At 44.8% G+C, this 15148-nt stretch overlaps 1 protein-coding gene across 1 annotated transcript; it reads left to right on the top strand.

Annotated features, from left to right (window-relative positions):
- Positions 1-1201: 1201 nt before the first annotated feature.
- On the top strand, positions 1202-12554 carry LOC112072120 (nuclear receptor-interacting protein 3-like; the record flags this gene model as incomplete). The annotated part of the gene is made up of 2 exons (XM_024139544.2): positions 1202-2111; positions 12204-12554. Coding segments are annotated over exons 1-2 (507 nt in total), but the record flags the coding sequence as incomplete, so codon positions are not given.
- Positions 12555-15148: the final 2594 nt, after the last annotated feature.

The raw sequence follows: 15148 nt of genomic DNA, 5'->3' as shown, positions 1-15148 counted from the left end.
AAGCAAAAACAGACTGGCGCCAAGGCTAAAATAAAACCGCAAATTGCAGTGTGTGAGCGTGCACATCTTCGACAAAAACCCATGTAACAATCCACCAGGGTCAAAGAAAAATATCACCAGAAGGTGGCAGTATATCCCTGTCTGAGTATTTAGATTTTCAATACAGTCCATTTCCAATAAATCACCTTGGGAAGTTCAACAGTCTCACAAATAAAAACCGGTAAACAGATTAATTGTATATGTGAAAACAATATTCTGTGCAGGGGGACATTTTAAGGACATTATACTCTGTTTGACATGTAAATGTTGAGTACATTTACATGTATTGAGTAGGCTACATGCATTCCTGCTGAACCAGATAAATGTTGTTAATGACTTAACCTGCTTAGCCCAAGGTCAAAACCAATGACTTGCAAAATATATATTAACATTTTACTGACACATCAAGGTTCTATTACACCGATTCTCATTGAGGGATTGATTTCTTCCCTTTTGATAATTATATATAGATGAGGTTATATATATATAAATGAGGGGGGTCTGAACTGAAGGGGTTTGTGAATCTCATGCTGGAGCCTGTTCATTTATTAATGGAGCTTGATTGAGTGGAGATCAATGCTGGAGCAACCACACCAATCACACACACACTAATCACAGACACCAATCACAGACACAACCGTAGCATAGGTGCCGGAACCACTGAAAACCCAGGGGAACTAAATAACAACTGGTTAGAACTCAGCTAAATACACATATAGCTGACAGAGTGGATCCCTCAATGTGTTATCCATCACATAGAACTACTACTGTACAGGAGTTAGAATCTCTACTGGTTGACTGCATTATGACATGTTACATCTCTGATGTTCTATAGCAGCATGAATCAGCATGTTCAGTATGTCAGCCATGGCAGAAAGGTATTCCAGATCTGTGTGTGGAGGGTAGGGAGGTAATAAGAAGGCAGCTGGTTGCTTTTCTACTTCTTTGTGTTTCCCCCCACTACGGGGCATTAACCGAGAACATGTGGGTGTCGTGTTTTGAAACTAGGCGAGATGTGTGTGTGTGTGTGTGTGTGTGTGTGTGTGTGTGTGTGTGTGTGTGTGTGTGTGTGTCAGAGTGTGTGATGGAAAGAGGGCTTGAGGGGAGGGACAGGGGGTGGGTATGTACTCTAGAGAGCAACAATGAGAGAGGAAGAGACAGTCACAGAGAGAGAGAGAGAGAGAGAGAGACGAGAGAGAGGAGAGAGAGAAAGGAGACAGAAAGAAAGAGAGGAGAACGAGTGAGCAGAGAGAGAGGAGAGAGAGAGCACAGAGAGAGCACAGAGAGAGAGAGAAAGCCGAGAGAGAGCGAGAGAGAGGAGAAAGAGGAGAGAGAGCAGAGAGAGAGACAGAGAGAGAGAGAGCGCAGAGAAAGAGAGGGGCACAGTTTGCTCCTGCAGCGCTGCAAGGACAGACTGCACTGACAGAGGAGGACACACACACACAGCCCAGCCTGAAGAGAGACATGTCTACATAACAGAACCATCAGCACACTAACCATTTCTGGACACTGACAGCAACACAGAACACAAATAGATGCCAAGGACTAGCCCCTCAAAACAACCTCACCCTCACAGAGAGGGAGGTCACAGTTTGAAGGTGGAACAGTTAGAAGACGGACACAGTAAAGGTGAGGGAAGACATTTGTTCTGGAAGAGACCAACTAAAAACAGGAGTAATCAACAGTATCATCTCCTCTCTGCGATATAGCTCTTGGAAGTGAAAAGGAGAGACTTTGCAGTACAGGGCACTGGGCTGTGCTGCTCTGCCTTAAACACTCATACCCTTCTGTGCTGCTTCTGCTGCTACTGCTGTTCCAAACCAGGCTACATCAGACAGAGGTACGCTGAACGTAGCAGCTCTGCTCTACACTCTAGCTAGCTGTACTGCACTGACTAACTGATTGACTGACTGACCATGAGTGAGTCGAAGAAGGGTGATCTGGCTATCCGGGATAAAGCCATCCTGGGCCAGCAAAGGCGTCTGAAGCAGGCCACCCAGTTCACACACAAAGACTCAGCCGACCTGCTGCCCCTGGATGGGCTCAAGAGACTGGGCACCTCCAAAGATCTGGTGAGTGTCTGTCAATGTCCCATTGGACTATTCTTATTCTGTTATTGGTGGTACTGTCACTTACATGAGTTGTATCTATTAAGGCACACTGTTGCAAAATGTTTTGCAAGGGAAAATGCCTGTTTTCTGTTGTAGAATGTTTTACTACAGTGTGCCCTGCTCTTATTGAACACGTTCAGATAGTCCCTCCCTGTTACAGTCTTTTATTTTTTGAATAAGACCCTGGTCAGTGGCTGTCTGAAAGTCCCATTAGATCACACTCTATTGCTTGTATTGTGTCACTTTGACTCTTAGTGGTGGTGGCTAATGGTGGCTAAAAGGTGGCTAAATGCATTTTGGATGAGACTTGGCAGATAGAAGATGTTGAAATGAGCTTATTTGGATAGTTAGTTGAAGAGGCTGTACTCTGTTTGCCACCAGCTGCTTGGCATTGTTGGTGCTTTGGGGACCGTTGGGAGACAAGTTGAAAGACATGAATATTGTCACAGTATTTTGACAACACTGGGGTAAACGGTTGGCTGTATCTAACTGAATGATTTACTAGGTTTAAAATGCGGTGTAAAGTWAATGTASTAAGTCTATGACTAATGAGGTGGACCTTTGATTGACTATGATATTGCTCTGTTCTCTTGATGTCGTCATCAAAAAGAGTTGAATATCAACACCATACTGCTTTTCTATCAAACGCGTGGATCTACCATTCCTGTTATCGCTGCAACATCAACTGCAATTTCCATTATCTGACGAGATGTCTAGAAAAGATGGTAGGCCATGTGACCGCATAGAAGATGAAAGACTCAGTACAGTAGATGAGAGGACTGCCTGTCAAACCCTGTTAGAGAACATGGAGCCTCAGAGACACAGTGTTGTCCTCACACGTCTGCTTCCATCAGTACACTAGCTATGAGGCCAGAGGGACAGAACAAACAGAGCAAGTTAGATTAAGATGCAGGCGTAACACCCACAGCACCCAGCCACCCACGCAGCCACCCACGAGCCACCACGCCACCGTCAGCACCCACGCAGCTACCCACGCAGCCCCAGCAGCCACCCACGACCCAGCTACCCACGCAGCCACCCACGTAGCCACCCAACGCAGCTACCCACGCAGCCACCCACGTAGCCACCCACGCAGCCACCCATGCAGCCACCCACGCAGCTACCCACGCAGCCACAGTCTTATAATCAATGCATGACACAGTGATAGAACACACTGTAAGACAGAGCGACAGTACCTGTTATGAAGTGTCCGCCTGTCCCCCACCATCCTCSCACTTCCTGCTCAATCAGTCCTCCTCTATGGACACAAAGGCTTCCTGTGATAATGGCTTCATTGCCCCACTGTCAACAACTGACACAGTCTTGATTAGATGGCTGCCTCCCAAATTCCCAGAACGCACTCCAAGAATCTCCAGAATGACTGGAGCGGAGAGCATCAGAAGTGCGTGTGTTTACACTGTCTGTGTGTGTGTGTCAGTGTGTGAWTACACTGTGTATTTAAAGCCAGCTTTCGCAGAAGGCAGCAGCATCTCCATGACTAACTTCCATCTCTCTCAACCCTCTCATGTTATATCTAAATCTATTTCCCTTTCCTCTCAGAGTTGAATTCTCTCATACGAGCATTGTGGGAGGATAACGAGCTGTTATTTAGAGCAAAATTAAATATTTGTTGGAGCCTGTCTGGTGCTGTGGATTCTATTCACACTCTGAGAAAATATGAAATCCCTATGCAGTGAGAGAACCTGGAGGTAACCATCTTCTGTATCCTAAATGGAACCCTATGCCCTACACACACAAGGCTCTGGTCAAAAGTAGTGCACTATATAAAGTAGGAAATCAGGTGCCATTTGGGATTCACCCCTGGTGTCTGACTTGTAAACGAGTGTCTCCATTATTCTGAATACAAGCAAGCAATATTCAGGGGAAAATTTGATTACAATGGTGACAACAAGAGAGGATGATGCCACTGACACACTCAGGCTCTTCAGTGTATATTTACAGCCACATGTATAACTTTATGCCACTTTGTCACGATATAATGCAGTCAGAGCTGAATCTTTTCTGCATCACCTCCAAAATGCAGACCACATCTGCTGAACGGCAGCATTTAACTCAACGACGCTACTGGGATAAATCCTTCTTATGCTAATACCAATTATCTGCTCATCGGAAAGAGAAAAGAACTCACTCTGATTCATGCCTCATTTGCTAGAAACCCCATTCGATGGAGGAAACAGGCCACAGGGGTTACACAATGATTTGCATGTCATCTCACAGTGCTGCTTCGCATTGTAATGGCCTTGGAGCCTGAACGGCAGAATGCCAGAGAGGCAGCCATTGTTACAGCTCCCCCGCCGTGCCTCGCTCTCCGTACTGACTGTCAAAAGCAATCACGCTCCAAGTGGAGACATGGCTAAAGTGAATCGTAGAAAAGCAGCAGGAGTTTCCCTAAGGTGCGTGGGGATACTCTGAGATAAAACAGAAGCCAGCTGATAGGCACCAACAGAGTAGTGATGTCACCTCACAGCTGAATAGAAAGACATTATGTGTGTATATTCTTTATTTATTTAACCTTTATTTAACTTCGCAAGTCCGTTAAGAACAAATTCTTATTTAGAATGACGGCCTAGGAACAGTGGCTTAACTGCCACTACCTTGTCAGCTCGGGGATTCGATCTAGCAACCTTTCGGTTACTGATCCGACGCTCTAACCACTAGGCTACCTGCCGCCCACATATGTGTGTGTGTGTCTGTCTGTCATTCTGAAATTGTGTTCATATCTCAAGAATGCTTTATTATCAGTCTCATGGGTTCCTTCCCCTATTAAGGAATGATGGAGCCATTTGTCCTCGTTATCATTTCAAGTCATTAAAATASAACTATTTCTGGTGTAAAAACACACATTGAACCGYGCAGGGCTTCTTTAGATGTAGCCGGGTTTGCCACTCCACTTCAACTGAGCCAGTACATCATTTAACAGTAAAGGGCCAGTTATATAAGAATGAATGTGTTTGCCCTCCCTCCCCCTAGATCAGAGCCAGGGAGCAGTGATCATGAAAAGGGCAAAGACAACCCACCATTCAATCGCAAGAGCGAGGGAAGGGAAAAGCAGAGTGGAGGAGGGTGGGGACAAGAGGGGAAGTGGTAGACTGTGGCCCCTTTTAGCACAAGTGTTATTTATATCAGAAAGCCATGAGTTCTAGAAAAACAGTGAGGGTGAGGAAGAGAGGAAGTAGCATCCCTCTCGCCACTTCTCAGTTATATCCCTCCATCTGCTCTGCCTCCCACTCTTTTTAACTTTGTGTGTGTGAATAAAATGTGTGTGAGTGTATCTGTGTATCAAATCAAATCAATTTATATAGCCCTTCTTACATCAGCTGATATCTCAAAGTGCTGTACAGAAACCCAGCCTAAAACCTCAAACAGCAAGCAATGCAGGTGTAGAAGCAGTATCCTCTTTCCTGACAGACCCAGTGAGGCTTGTCTAATTGGGAGGCTCCAGGTGTCTCTGTCAGGTCAGAGCCGGGCTGCAGCGTCCGCATGCTCCAGTGTGGAGCAGAATGTAGAGCACCTTCCCTTCTCATCACCTCACTGCAGTATGAAGCTCAGAGGAGTGCATTACACCACCAGGACAACAAACCCAGCAGGGCATTTCCTGCTCCACATCAAGTGGAAGTGCCTGGGCTGGGTTTAAATTGGTGGTAATTATCTCATTAAATTGTTTATAACATCCAAGGACGACAACATTAGACCGAGTTCTCTCCCAGACGGCGACATGGCACCTTCACTCACTCGATGGGATCCCTTGACATTTCACTAAGAAGTTTKAGAAAAGTGCCCTAACTCTGACTGTGGAGGGCCATGGTGAATTGATTCAGGAGACATCTCAGGAAGGTTCTAGTGATTACCATTAGAACCCAGCACTGAGCCAATTAGCCTGGCTGACGAGAGTGGAGGTGAGGACCCTTCTCTCTATCCCTCCACCCTCTCTCCACGCTCTCTCTATCTGTTTCTCTCTCTCTTCTCTGCACTCTCTCACCCTCCCCGCTCTCTTTCATCCACTCTCGCTCCCAGTTGTCAGAAGCGTTGATGGGCGGCAGAGTTGGTTCACCCAGAGCTGGTCCGCGCTCCGCAGACAGACAGCCGGCTAAAAATACCCGGGTGAAACAGACCGGCACAGAGACCGACGGGATGGCAGAGGGAGAGTTCGAGAGTAGAAATGAGAGAGAGATGAGAGAGAGAGCAGATGTGTCGCTGGCTACACCCTGATGGTTTGTATGACAGGAAGCCAGCGGCTGGGGACCTTGATCCGAATGGGAAAGCAGGCATTAGCAGAGTCATGTGACTTCAGCCATGACAGAGAGAGGAGCCTGTTGCAGTCAGATAATTAGCCCACACGGCAATTAGGCTCTAATCTCTCAGAGAGAGTGAGAGAAGAAAAGAGAACATGCCATGACAAAAGGGAGGGMGAGAGAGAGAAAGAGAGAGTGAGCATCATAGAGAGAGTGAGCATCATAGTGACCGGTTTGAACTGGAACACTGTGGACGTGTTCCGAGGGGGGTCACTGCAGGACACTCAGCAGCAGCATCAGCAGTCTTTACCTATTGTGCCATGTCTAGTGGATTGACTGGACTGTTTGTCTAACTGGGTCAGTTTGCTTCTGTATCTAGTAAATTCAAATATTTCAAAAAAACTAAACAATGGCCATCTAGCCTACGGGAGACAACAGTTGGCATTCATCAATAGTGTCATACAGTGTTAACAACAGTCATAGAAATATTATATGTCATGCCAATACAGTTTTAATTTCAATCTCTGCTCCATACTTTCAGTACCAGAAAGACTATGGGAAGTTATACTCGCTTTAATTACAGCTAATTGAAGAGAGAATTGATTTCTAGAGACCAACTAGGCGAGGGACATTAAGGGACAGCAACCTTCACATCTTTTGTACATGTTTAACTAACCATCACAAATCACTATTTAAGACTCATCCAGTCATCATCTCTGCTGGCTGAAATGAATGACGGCTAACCATGATATCAGCCAATATAATCTAATCTGCATGAACGCTGATGGATGCAGACGAAGATTAGCCTAATTCATAGCAGGGATGCCAATTCCATGTTACCCACTTAACCAATAAAGACTACCACCCATCAGCATGCATTTACAACCATAAAGGTGGTGTATAGCATAATGTCTGACGTATGACTGCTACCTTCTCCCAGGGGGGATTCAATAGGTATAACTCCATATTTAGTGTGACAAATAAAATAAAAGCCTTGTATGAGCTATTTGGCAAAACGAGATAGTTTTACATGTACTCATGCTTTTGCCATTTCACAGTTGGCACAAAAGTGATGAACATGTCCACTGTGACAGCTGAAACTGAATAAATAATCAACGTTTACTTGCGGCATTTGGTCGATATATTCTTTTGTTGTTGTTGCAAAAGCTCTGAAATCCTACTGTTTGCTTTARCMCTCCACCGTGCCTSTGAGGATGTCACGGCTAGAGGCCAGACGCAACATCACACATTATTATAATCTTTGTCTCCAAACGGGTTATTTTACAGCCGCTTTCATCCCTGTCCCTGAAACCAGACAAAAGACTAAGCACATCCGCCAAAGTGCAGCGCTAGAACAGTGAATTGCATTTGAACTTTATAAAAAGGCCAGGCCACATACTGTATGGCAGTTCACGACCCCTGCACACAGGCCGCTTGTTGTGGACAGAGGATCTGCATCCAAACAGTCTTACCTCGCTGTAGCTGCAGGGCAATCGGAACCTACATCAGCCAGCTGCCTCCTCACTCACATGGAGCAGGGGGAATTACATTGGGTACACAGCTGTCAGCTTCAATCTGCTCTGCTTTTTGCCAGTCAGAGAGGAGCACTGAGGAGGGGGAGTATGGGTAATGGAGTTTTTTTTTTTAAATAATGGGATTTAAAGGAGGGGTTTCTCCTTGGGAGGGGAGGCAGGCAACCAGGCAACTCTTTGCCTCTCCTGTTTCTCTCTCTCCCTCTCCCTCTCCCTCCCTCCCTCCCCTGTGGACTAATTAATGCTTGTCAAAGTGTCAAAGAGAAATTTGTTTATTTCTTCATTTTTTAAATCTCCACCCAAGGACCAAACAAAAACTCCATGAATGTAAAAAGTAACACACTGGGACGAAGTCAGATAAATCAGCAGTACCACAGACTGTGTCTGTGGCTGCGTCTGAAATGACACCCTATTGGGATACCATGGGGCTCTGGTTAAAATAGGGAACAGGGAGCCATTTGTGGACGCAGCCTGTGACTCCTCCCTCCAGACTGTGACTCCTCCATCCAGATGAACCTTTAGTAGTTCGCCCAGGGACGCCCCTCCATCAGCCAGCCAGCCATTTACCTCGGTTCATTATTTATCTCCCTGTGTGTGTTTCCGTACACATACTGTTCATTACAGCAGGAAGGATCAGGGGAATAAGTGTTGAAGTACCCTTAATCATTGTCGGATTTAGATAATAAATTATCTGATCCTGCAAGCTTTGAGAAATGTAAATGAGAAAACTTTGCTGAAATTACACCTTTTCTGTGTTGCCTTCAATAAGGCTGGTGCTGATGGAAGATAGAAGGCTGAATGGTGGGGGTCAAACAAGAATGACACACAGTACACTGCTGGTTTTCCAATGACATCTTTGATAAAGGGCTGCGGACATCGAGATAAAACCAGTCTCTATGGGTGTTGATAGCTGGGAAGGTGAGTGTGAGGTCAAAGGAACCACAGGGGCTTGATTTGAACGGTTGTCAGATATGACAGAGTCAGAAAACACTGTCCACTTTGCTCCAGGACCAGAAGGAGGTGAGTATGATTCAGGCCTGTCCAAGTGGCCCTGTTGATTGATGTGGAGTGGTGTGGAGCGGACGTCGAGCTGCTCATTGTGAAAAGCCTATTCTGCGGAGGGCTCCTGTGGAGAGGCCTTCTTCACAGCTTGTGTCAGAGCTGACTAACACAGCTCAGCCTAGCAACTACACGATCAGCTAGAACTGAGGCTGGGTTGGGAGGACAATGACATACAGACTGGTAGCTTCTAATGTACCCATATGAATTGTGTAATGCTTTGCAACAATACAGAAGTATTTTTACAAGTTCCATGTCCTCTGAGAGTGATTGAATACCTCTCACATCATACCCAGTCGGTTCCCGTATCCACAGACCTTGGCTGGACTGTGAGGTAGCAACAGCAACAATATACTTTTGCCTTCGCACTGGCAGACAACAGTGAAGGAGGGGATTAATGGAGGCAAAATGGTAGGAGATGTGGGGGGGGGGGGGAATAAAGGGATGACAGGACTGGGAGAGGAATACAGTGTGACCCCTAGGTGACCTCTAGGATGACAGGGTGTGTTACTGAGAGACAGATGTCAATCAGTGTTGTGGAGCAGGAGGAAAGCCATTATAAACACAGTGTATACACTGTATACACACACATACACACAAACACAAACACACATACACACAAACACACGGGAGTGCATGAGAGGACAATATTATAGCCAGGATCTACTGGGATCTCTCTATCCCTCTTATTCTCTCTTTCTCTCTCTCATTCATTCTCTCCCTCTCTCTACTCTCCTATAATTCTCCCCTCTTATCTTCATTCATATTGTAAACAGGCAGAACAAGCTGCAGCTTCCAGCCCTGTGTAGAGAATGGTAAATTAGCCCTGCACATTGCACAATACAAAACAATGATGAACAATGCAATCAACTGAGAAAAGAACGGGACAAAATACCAGCGTGGCATTTATTCTCCTTCTTCCTCTCCGTCTTGCTCCATCTGTTCCTCAGGCTATTGGGTATGATTGCACAATCGCAGTACTTGGACAGTAAACCCTCTGGGGATTTGTGCTCTTCGTATCTGGGTGCAATACAATACTGTGATTACAGGAGTGGGCCATGTAATACTTCATTTATATGCAGAGATAGGATACAAGGTACCAAGGCTATGAGGTTTTCTATTAACACGAACATACGGAGGAAATGTAAAATAACATGACTTATTATAGAACTATAAAATAACCCTAGTAGAGGTAGCATTGTATCACAAYATAGTAATGAGGCTGTTTGTGCTGTGATGTCCTGCAGCTTCTCTCTGTAATAGTATATTTTAGAGGAGGCACTAGACTACAGACTCAAGGCTGTATGCACAACGGACACCTGCTCATCTACTGAAGGTGTTGAGGAGGTCAAGGGTCACGTCTGTGTAAACTCTCACCAGACACTTCCGGTGTGACACAGAGCCTTTAGAGAAACTGCAGTCTCCCACAGTACCAGCAGCAGAACCCACCTACAGATGTAGGATCTTAAATCTTAACTCTCCTAATGCAATTTTGCTGACTTTACAGTAGCCATCGCTCAGAGATTTTGAAAGGAATCGTGAATAATGATGAGAAAGTTACAGATGCACAAATATCATACACTATCCCAATACTTTTGGAGTTCACTATATACAGTATAGCCACTAAATGTCTTAGAAAAGTCAGAGCAAACAAGCTTCTTGTTTTTGTTAACCTATTCATTTGACCTTGTTCATGTGGTTATCACACATACACAGACTTGCTTCTCTGTGCGTGTGAGAGTGTGTGTGTGTGTGTGTGTGTGTGTGTGAGAGAGAGAGCTAAATATGAGAGGGAGAGAGAGAGTGTATATCTGCCTGTTTACAGTGTCAATAAGCCCTATAACAGAGAAGCTCTTCGCAAAACTGGCCTCTCCAGAGAGCACGTCCTCCCTGATCAATAGAACGCCTACCCACAGAGGTATACAGAGGCCTGATGCGATCTATTGTGTGAGCCAGTATGAGAGCACTGACCAGTAATCACTTTGACGGGCTGACAGGGAGAGCTGGAGCACAGGGTGAAATGAGCCCAGGAGGAGACTGACAGACAGCTCGGCTTGGCTCTGATGTTGTGGTCATTACCTAAAACCTTCAACACCTCAAATGAACTCACAATGAGGCCCCAAAGGTGAGATTTGAGACCAGCAACTGTGTGATATAAGCAGAACAACTGTTTTGTATGCTACATACTGTACAGACATGCACGGTGCAGATAAAAACACAAATTGGAGGCGCGCCTACACACGCTATTTACAGCTAACGATGTGCCTCTGGCATAGAGAGAATGGATGTTTCCATCCCGTCAGTAGCAGCACCGTTTTTCAGCAGCAGTTATGATATCTGAAATCACTGACATCCTCCTTATGGTGAATTGATGCTGTTGGTTTTGCTGGTGTTAGCTGACCTTCTGTTCACTTCAAACCACATGGCCTCTTAGAAAAACGATTTCCATCTTTCTCTAGAGTGACTCCCTACTGCAAAACAACTAGACTACCATTAGGCTCAACATTGTATTGTTTTGCCCACCAGTTGTTCTGAAATGGTTTAAAATCGATTGTTTTGTTAGTCATCCAGGCAATTATCAAATCATAAAAGAACAGTTGCTTAATGTCTCTATGGAAAGGGGTTGGTCTGAGTAAATSGACATGAAAGCTGTACAGAACACTAAGATAGAAATGTATCATATTTACAGAACTCTCTGTCCTGAAGAATATGGAATCATTGTAACATTCTAACATTGAACAGAGACTGCACGAGACTGGTTCCCTCTTCTCTTAATTTATTTATTTACCATTTTAGGTCTACTATGCGCTATCTATTAAACTAAGGGGCGGGATCTCAGACACAGATTAAGCCTAGTCCAAGACTAAAAAGCACTTTCAATGGAGATTCTCTAGTGACATCATTTTGAGTCACCCTGCCCCCACCACAATGGACATTTGTCATTGCCACAGTTGTAATATGTATATATTATTATTTTATTATCAATTTTTATTCATTTTTTTCACTTTGTCCAGCATTGTTGGAGCTCAGAGCGCAATAATTTCACTGTACCCTGTAATTACATCTGCCAGCCTATACATGTGACTATAAACTCTCTAATCTAATCTAGTCCAGGACTAGGCTTAACCCAGCCCTAAATGCAGATTTTTTCTGACTCCACTGAAAATGGTGTCTGACATCCCTCTACCTGCCCTGTCTCCTGGTTACAGCAGCCCCACAGTATCGTGCAGCGCCGCCTCATGGCGGGAAACATCACACAACTGCGTGGCGAGGCCCGCGTGGGTAGACCCTCGCCCCTGGTCGACAGCAAGGAGGGGGGCGCCGGCGACGCAGAGGAGAAGAGTGAGAGCACGGCTGACGACTCCACGGAGGAGAGCGAGAGGAGCCTAGAGACGAGGTCGGACGAGGAGGAGGACAGCAGCGAGGCCGGGGGGAAGACAAGCAGCACGGCTGGGAACGATAAAACAGAGGAGGGGAGGAAGGAGAGGCCTCTCACTACCCTGCTGGTCCAGTGCAAGGTACGCTTGAACACCCATCCTTCCTTCATTTTGGCCTCATGGGTTTTTTATTAGCCTAAATTAAATCTCAGATACTATTCAGTTCCACTCCATATGAAGATAAAAGAGGAGTGAAAGGGTAAGATAAAGGGATAGGAGGAGAGAGAAGCACTCAGAGACCACAGTGACTCATCATTTATCCAGATTATTTATTCCCTCATTGTATTCCACTGAGCCCGGTCTCATCAATTCTAAATGGCTTTGATTCTAGGGCTTGTAGAGTCCCCATATCGACCATCTGCACCCCTCAGACACTCTCGTCACACTCTGTCTGTGGCTAAATGAAGAGCTAACGTAACACACTGTAACAGTGACTCCTCCACATGCAGGATCAACAACAGACTCATAATGAAGTTAACACACAGCTGAAGACCCCATCATAAGATAATCATACGAACAACATYGGTAGAATCAATCTATATGCAAGWTGGGAAGACAAACCAGTAATGCAAATGCATTGAGTTCACTGCCAACATCATTCATTTCAGTGAATGAAAAGCATTCATTAAGATGTTATTAGTGAACATGAGCAAACTTACCATCCAAGTAATTTCTGACTCAGTATGTTCAGGCTATATTATTTCTGCAGACAACCCACTGACAACCCACATACTGCAACGTAATAATTGGACTAACTTTAAAACACCATACTGCACCCACAAGTATTGATTGTCTGGAACACAGGCTCAGACTGATGAAACAACACCTACATACACAAGTCTAACCAGGCATCAACTCCACTGAGAGGTACGGAAATATACCCCCAATTAAAGGAGTTTGACCTTGGGGAGTGGGTGGGCGGGCGGCAGAGACTACTGTGTTCTGTCCCTCCTCCAGATCACCTCACCTGAGTCACTCTATAGACCAAGGATGACTGCCACACAAAAACCACCCACTCAGTTGCATCATTTCTGACTGATGTCATCTCAAGGTAGTGTTGTGCGTATTTCCAATGTCCCCGGTGTTACCTGGCAGCATTTAACTGACTGGCTTTCTGAATCACACCTGCCTGAAGCATACCTGTGAGAGCGTTCGAGGTTCCAACAAATCAATGTGGTTTGGGATAGATAGAGCTTTGTTGATGAACTCWTACACGTACAGCGATTTCAGAAAGTATTCATTCTTGACTTATTCCACATTTTGTTGTTACAGCCTGAATTCAAAATGGATTAACTACAACAACAAAAAATTATGCACCCATCTACGCACAATACCCAATAATGACAAAGTTAATTTTGGGGGGGAAATGTTTGCAAATGTATTTTAAATCAAATACAGAAATATCTCATTTTCATAAGTATTCACACCCGAGTTAATTCTTTGCAAATGCACCTTTTGCGGAGATTACAGCTTTGAGTCATCTTAGGTACAGTTGAAGACAGAAGTTTTCATACACCTTAGCCAAATACATTTAAACTCAGTTTTTCACAATTTCTGACATTTAATCATAGTAAAAATTCCCTGTCTTAGGTCAGTTAGGATCACCACTTTATTTTAAGAATGTGAAATGTCAGAATAATAGTAGAGAGTCATTTATTTCAGCTTTTATTTCTTTCATCACATTCCCAGAGGGTCAGAAGTTTACATACACTCAATTAGTATTTGGTAGAATTGCCTTTAAATTGTTTAACTTGGTTCAAACGTTTCAGGTAGCCTTCCACAAGCTTCCCACAATAAGTTGGGGGAATTATGGCCCATTCCTCGTGACAGAGCTGGTGTAACTGAGTCAGGTTTGTAGGCCTCCTTGCTCGCACACGCTTTTTCAGTTCTGCCCACCAATTTTCATTGGATTGAGGTCAGGGCTTTGTGATGGCCACTCAAATACCTTGACGTTGTGTCCTTAAGCCATTTTGCCACAACTTTGGAAGTATGCTTGGGGTCATTGTCCACTTGGATGACCCATTTGCGACCAGCGCTTTAACTTTCTGACTGATGTCTTGAGATGTTGCTTCAATATATCCACATCATTTTCTGCCTCATGATGCCATCTATTTTTGTGAGGTGCACCAGTCCTCCTGCAGCAAAGCACCCCCACAACATGATGCTGCCACCCCCGTGCTTCACAGTTGGGATGGTGTTCTTTGGTTTGCAAGCCTCCCCCTTTTTCCTCCAAACATAACGATGGTCATTAGGCCAAACAGTTCTAATTTTTTTGTTTCATCAGACCAGAGGACATTTCTCCAAAAAGTACTTATCTGTCCCCATGTGCAGTTGCAAACCGTAGTCTGGCTTTTTTATGGCGGTTTTGGTGCAGTGGCTTCTTCTTGCTGAGGCAGTCGACACACGGACTTCGTTTTATTGTGGATAATAGATACTTTTGTTACTTGTTTCCTCCAGCATCTTCACAAGGTCCTTTGCTGTTGTTCTGGGATTGATTTGCACTTTTTGACCAAAGTACGTTCATCTCTAGGAGACAGAACACGTCTCCTCCTGAGCGGTATGACGGCTGTGTGGTCCAATGATGTTTTATACTTGCGTACTATTGTTTGTAGCAGATGACGTGTAATTCAGGCGTTTGGAAATTGCTCCAAGGATGAACAAGACTTGTGGAGGTCTACAATTCTTTTTCTGAGGTCTCGGCTGATTCTTTTTGTTTT

This window comes from Salvelinus sp. IW2-2015, unplaced genomic scaffold (genome assembly GCF_002910315.2).
Source record: "Salvelinus sp. IW2-2015 unplaced genomic scaffold, ASM291031v2 Un_scaffold1827, whole genome shotgun sequence".
Taxonomy (NCBI): Eukaryota; Metazoa; Chordata; class Actinopteri; order Salmoniformes; family Salmonidae; genus Salvelinus; species Salvelinus sp. IW2-2015.
This window is presented reverse-complemented; position numbering and strand designations above follow the sequence as displayed.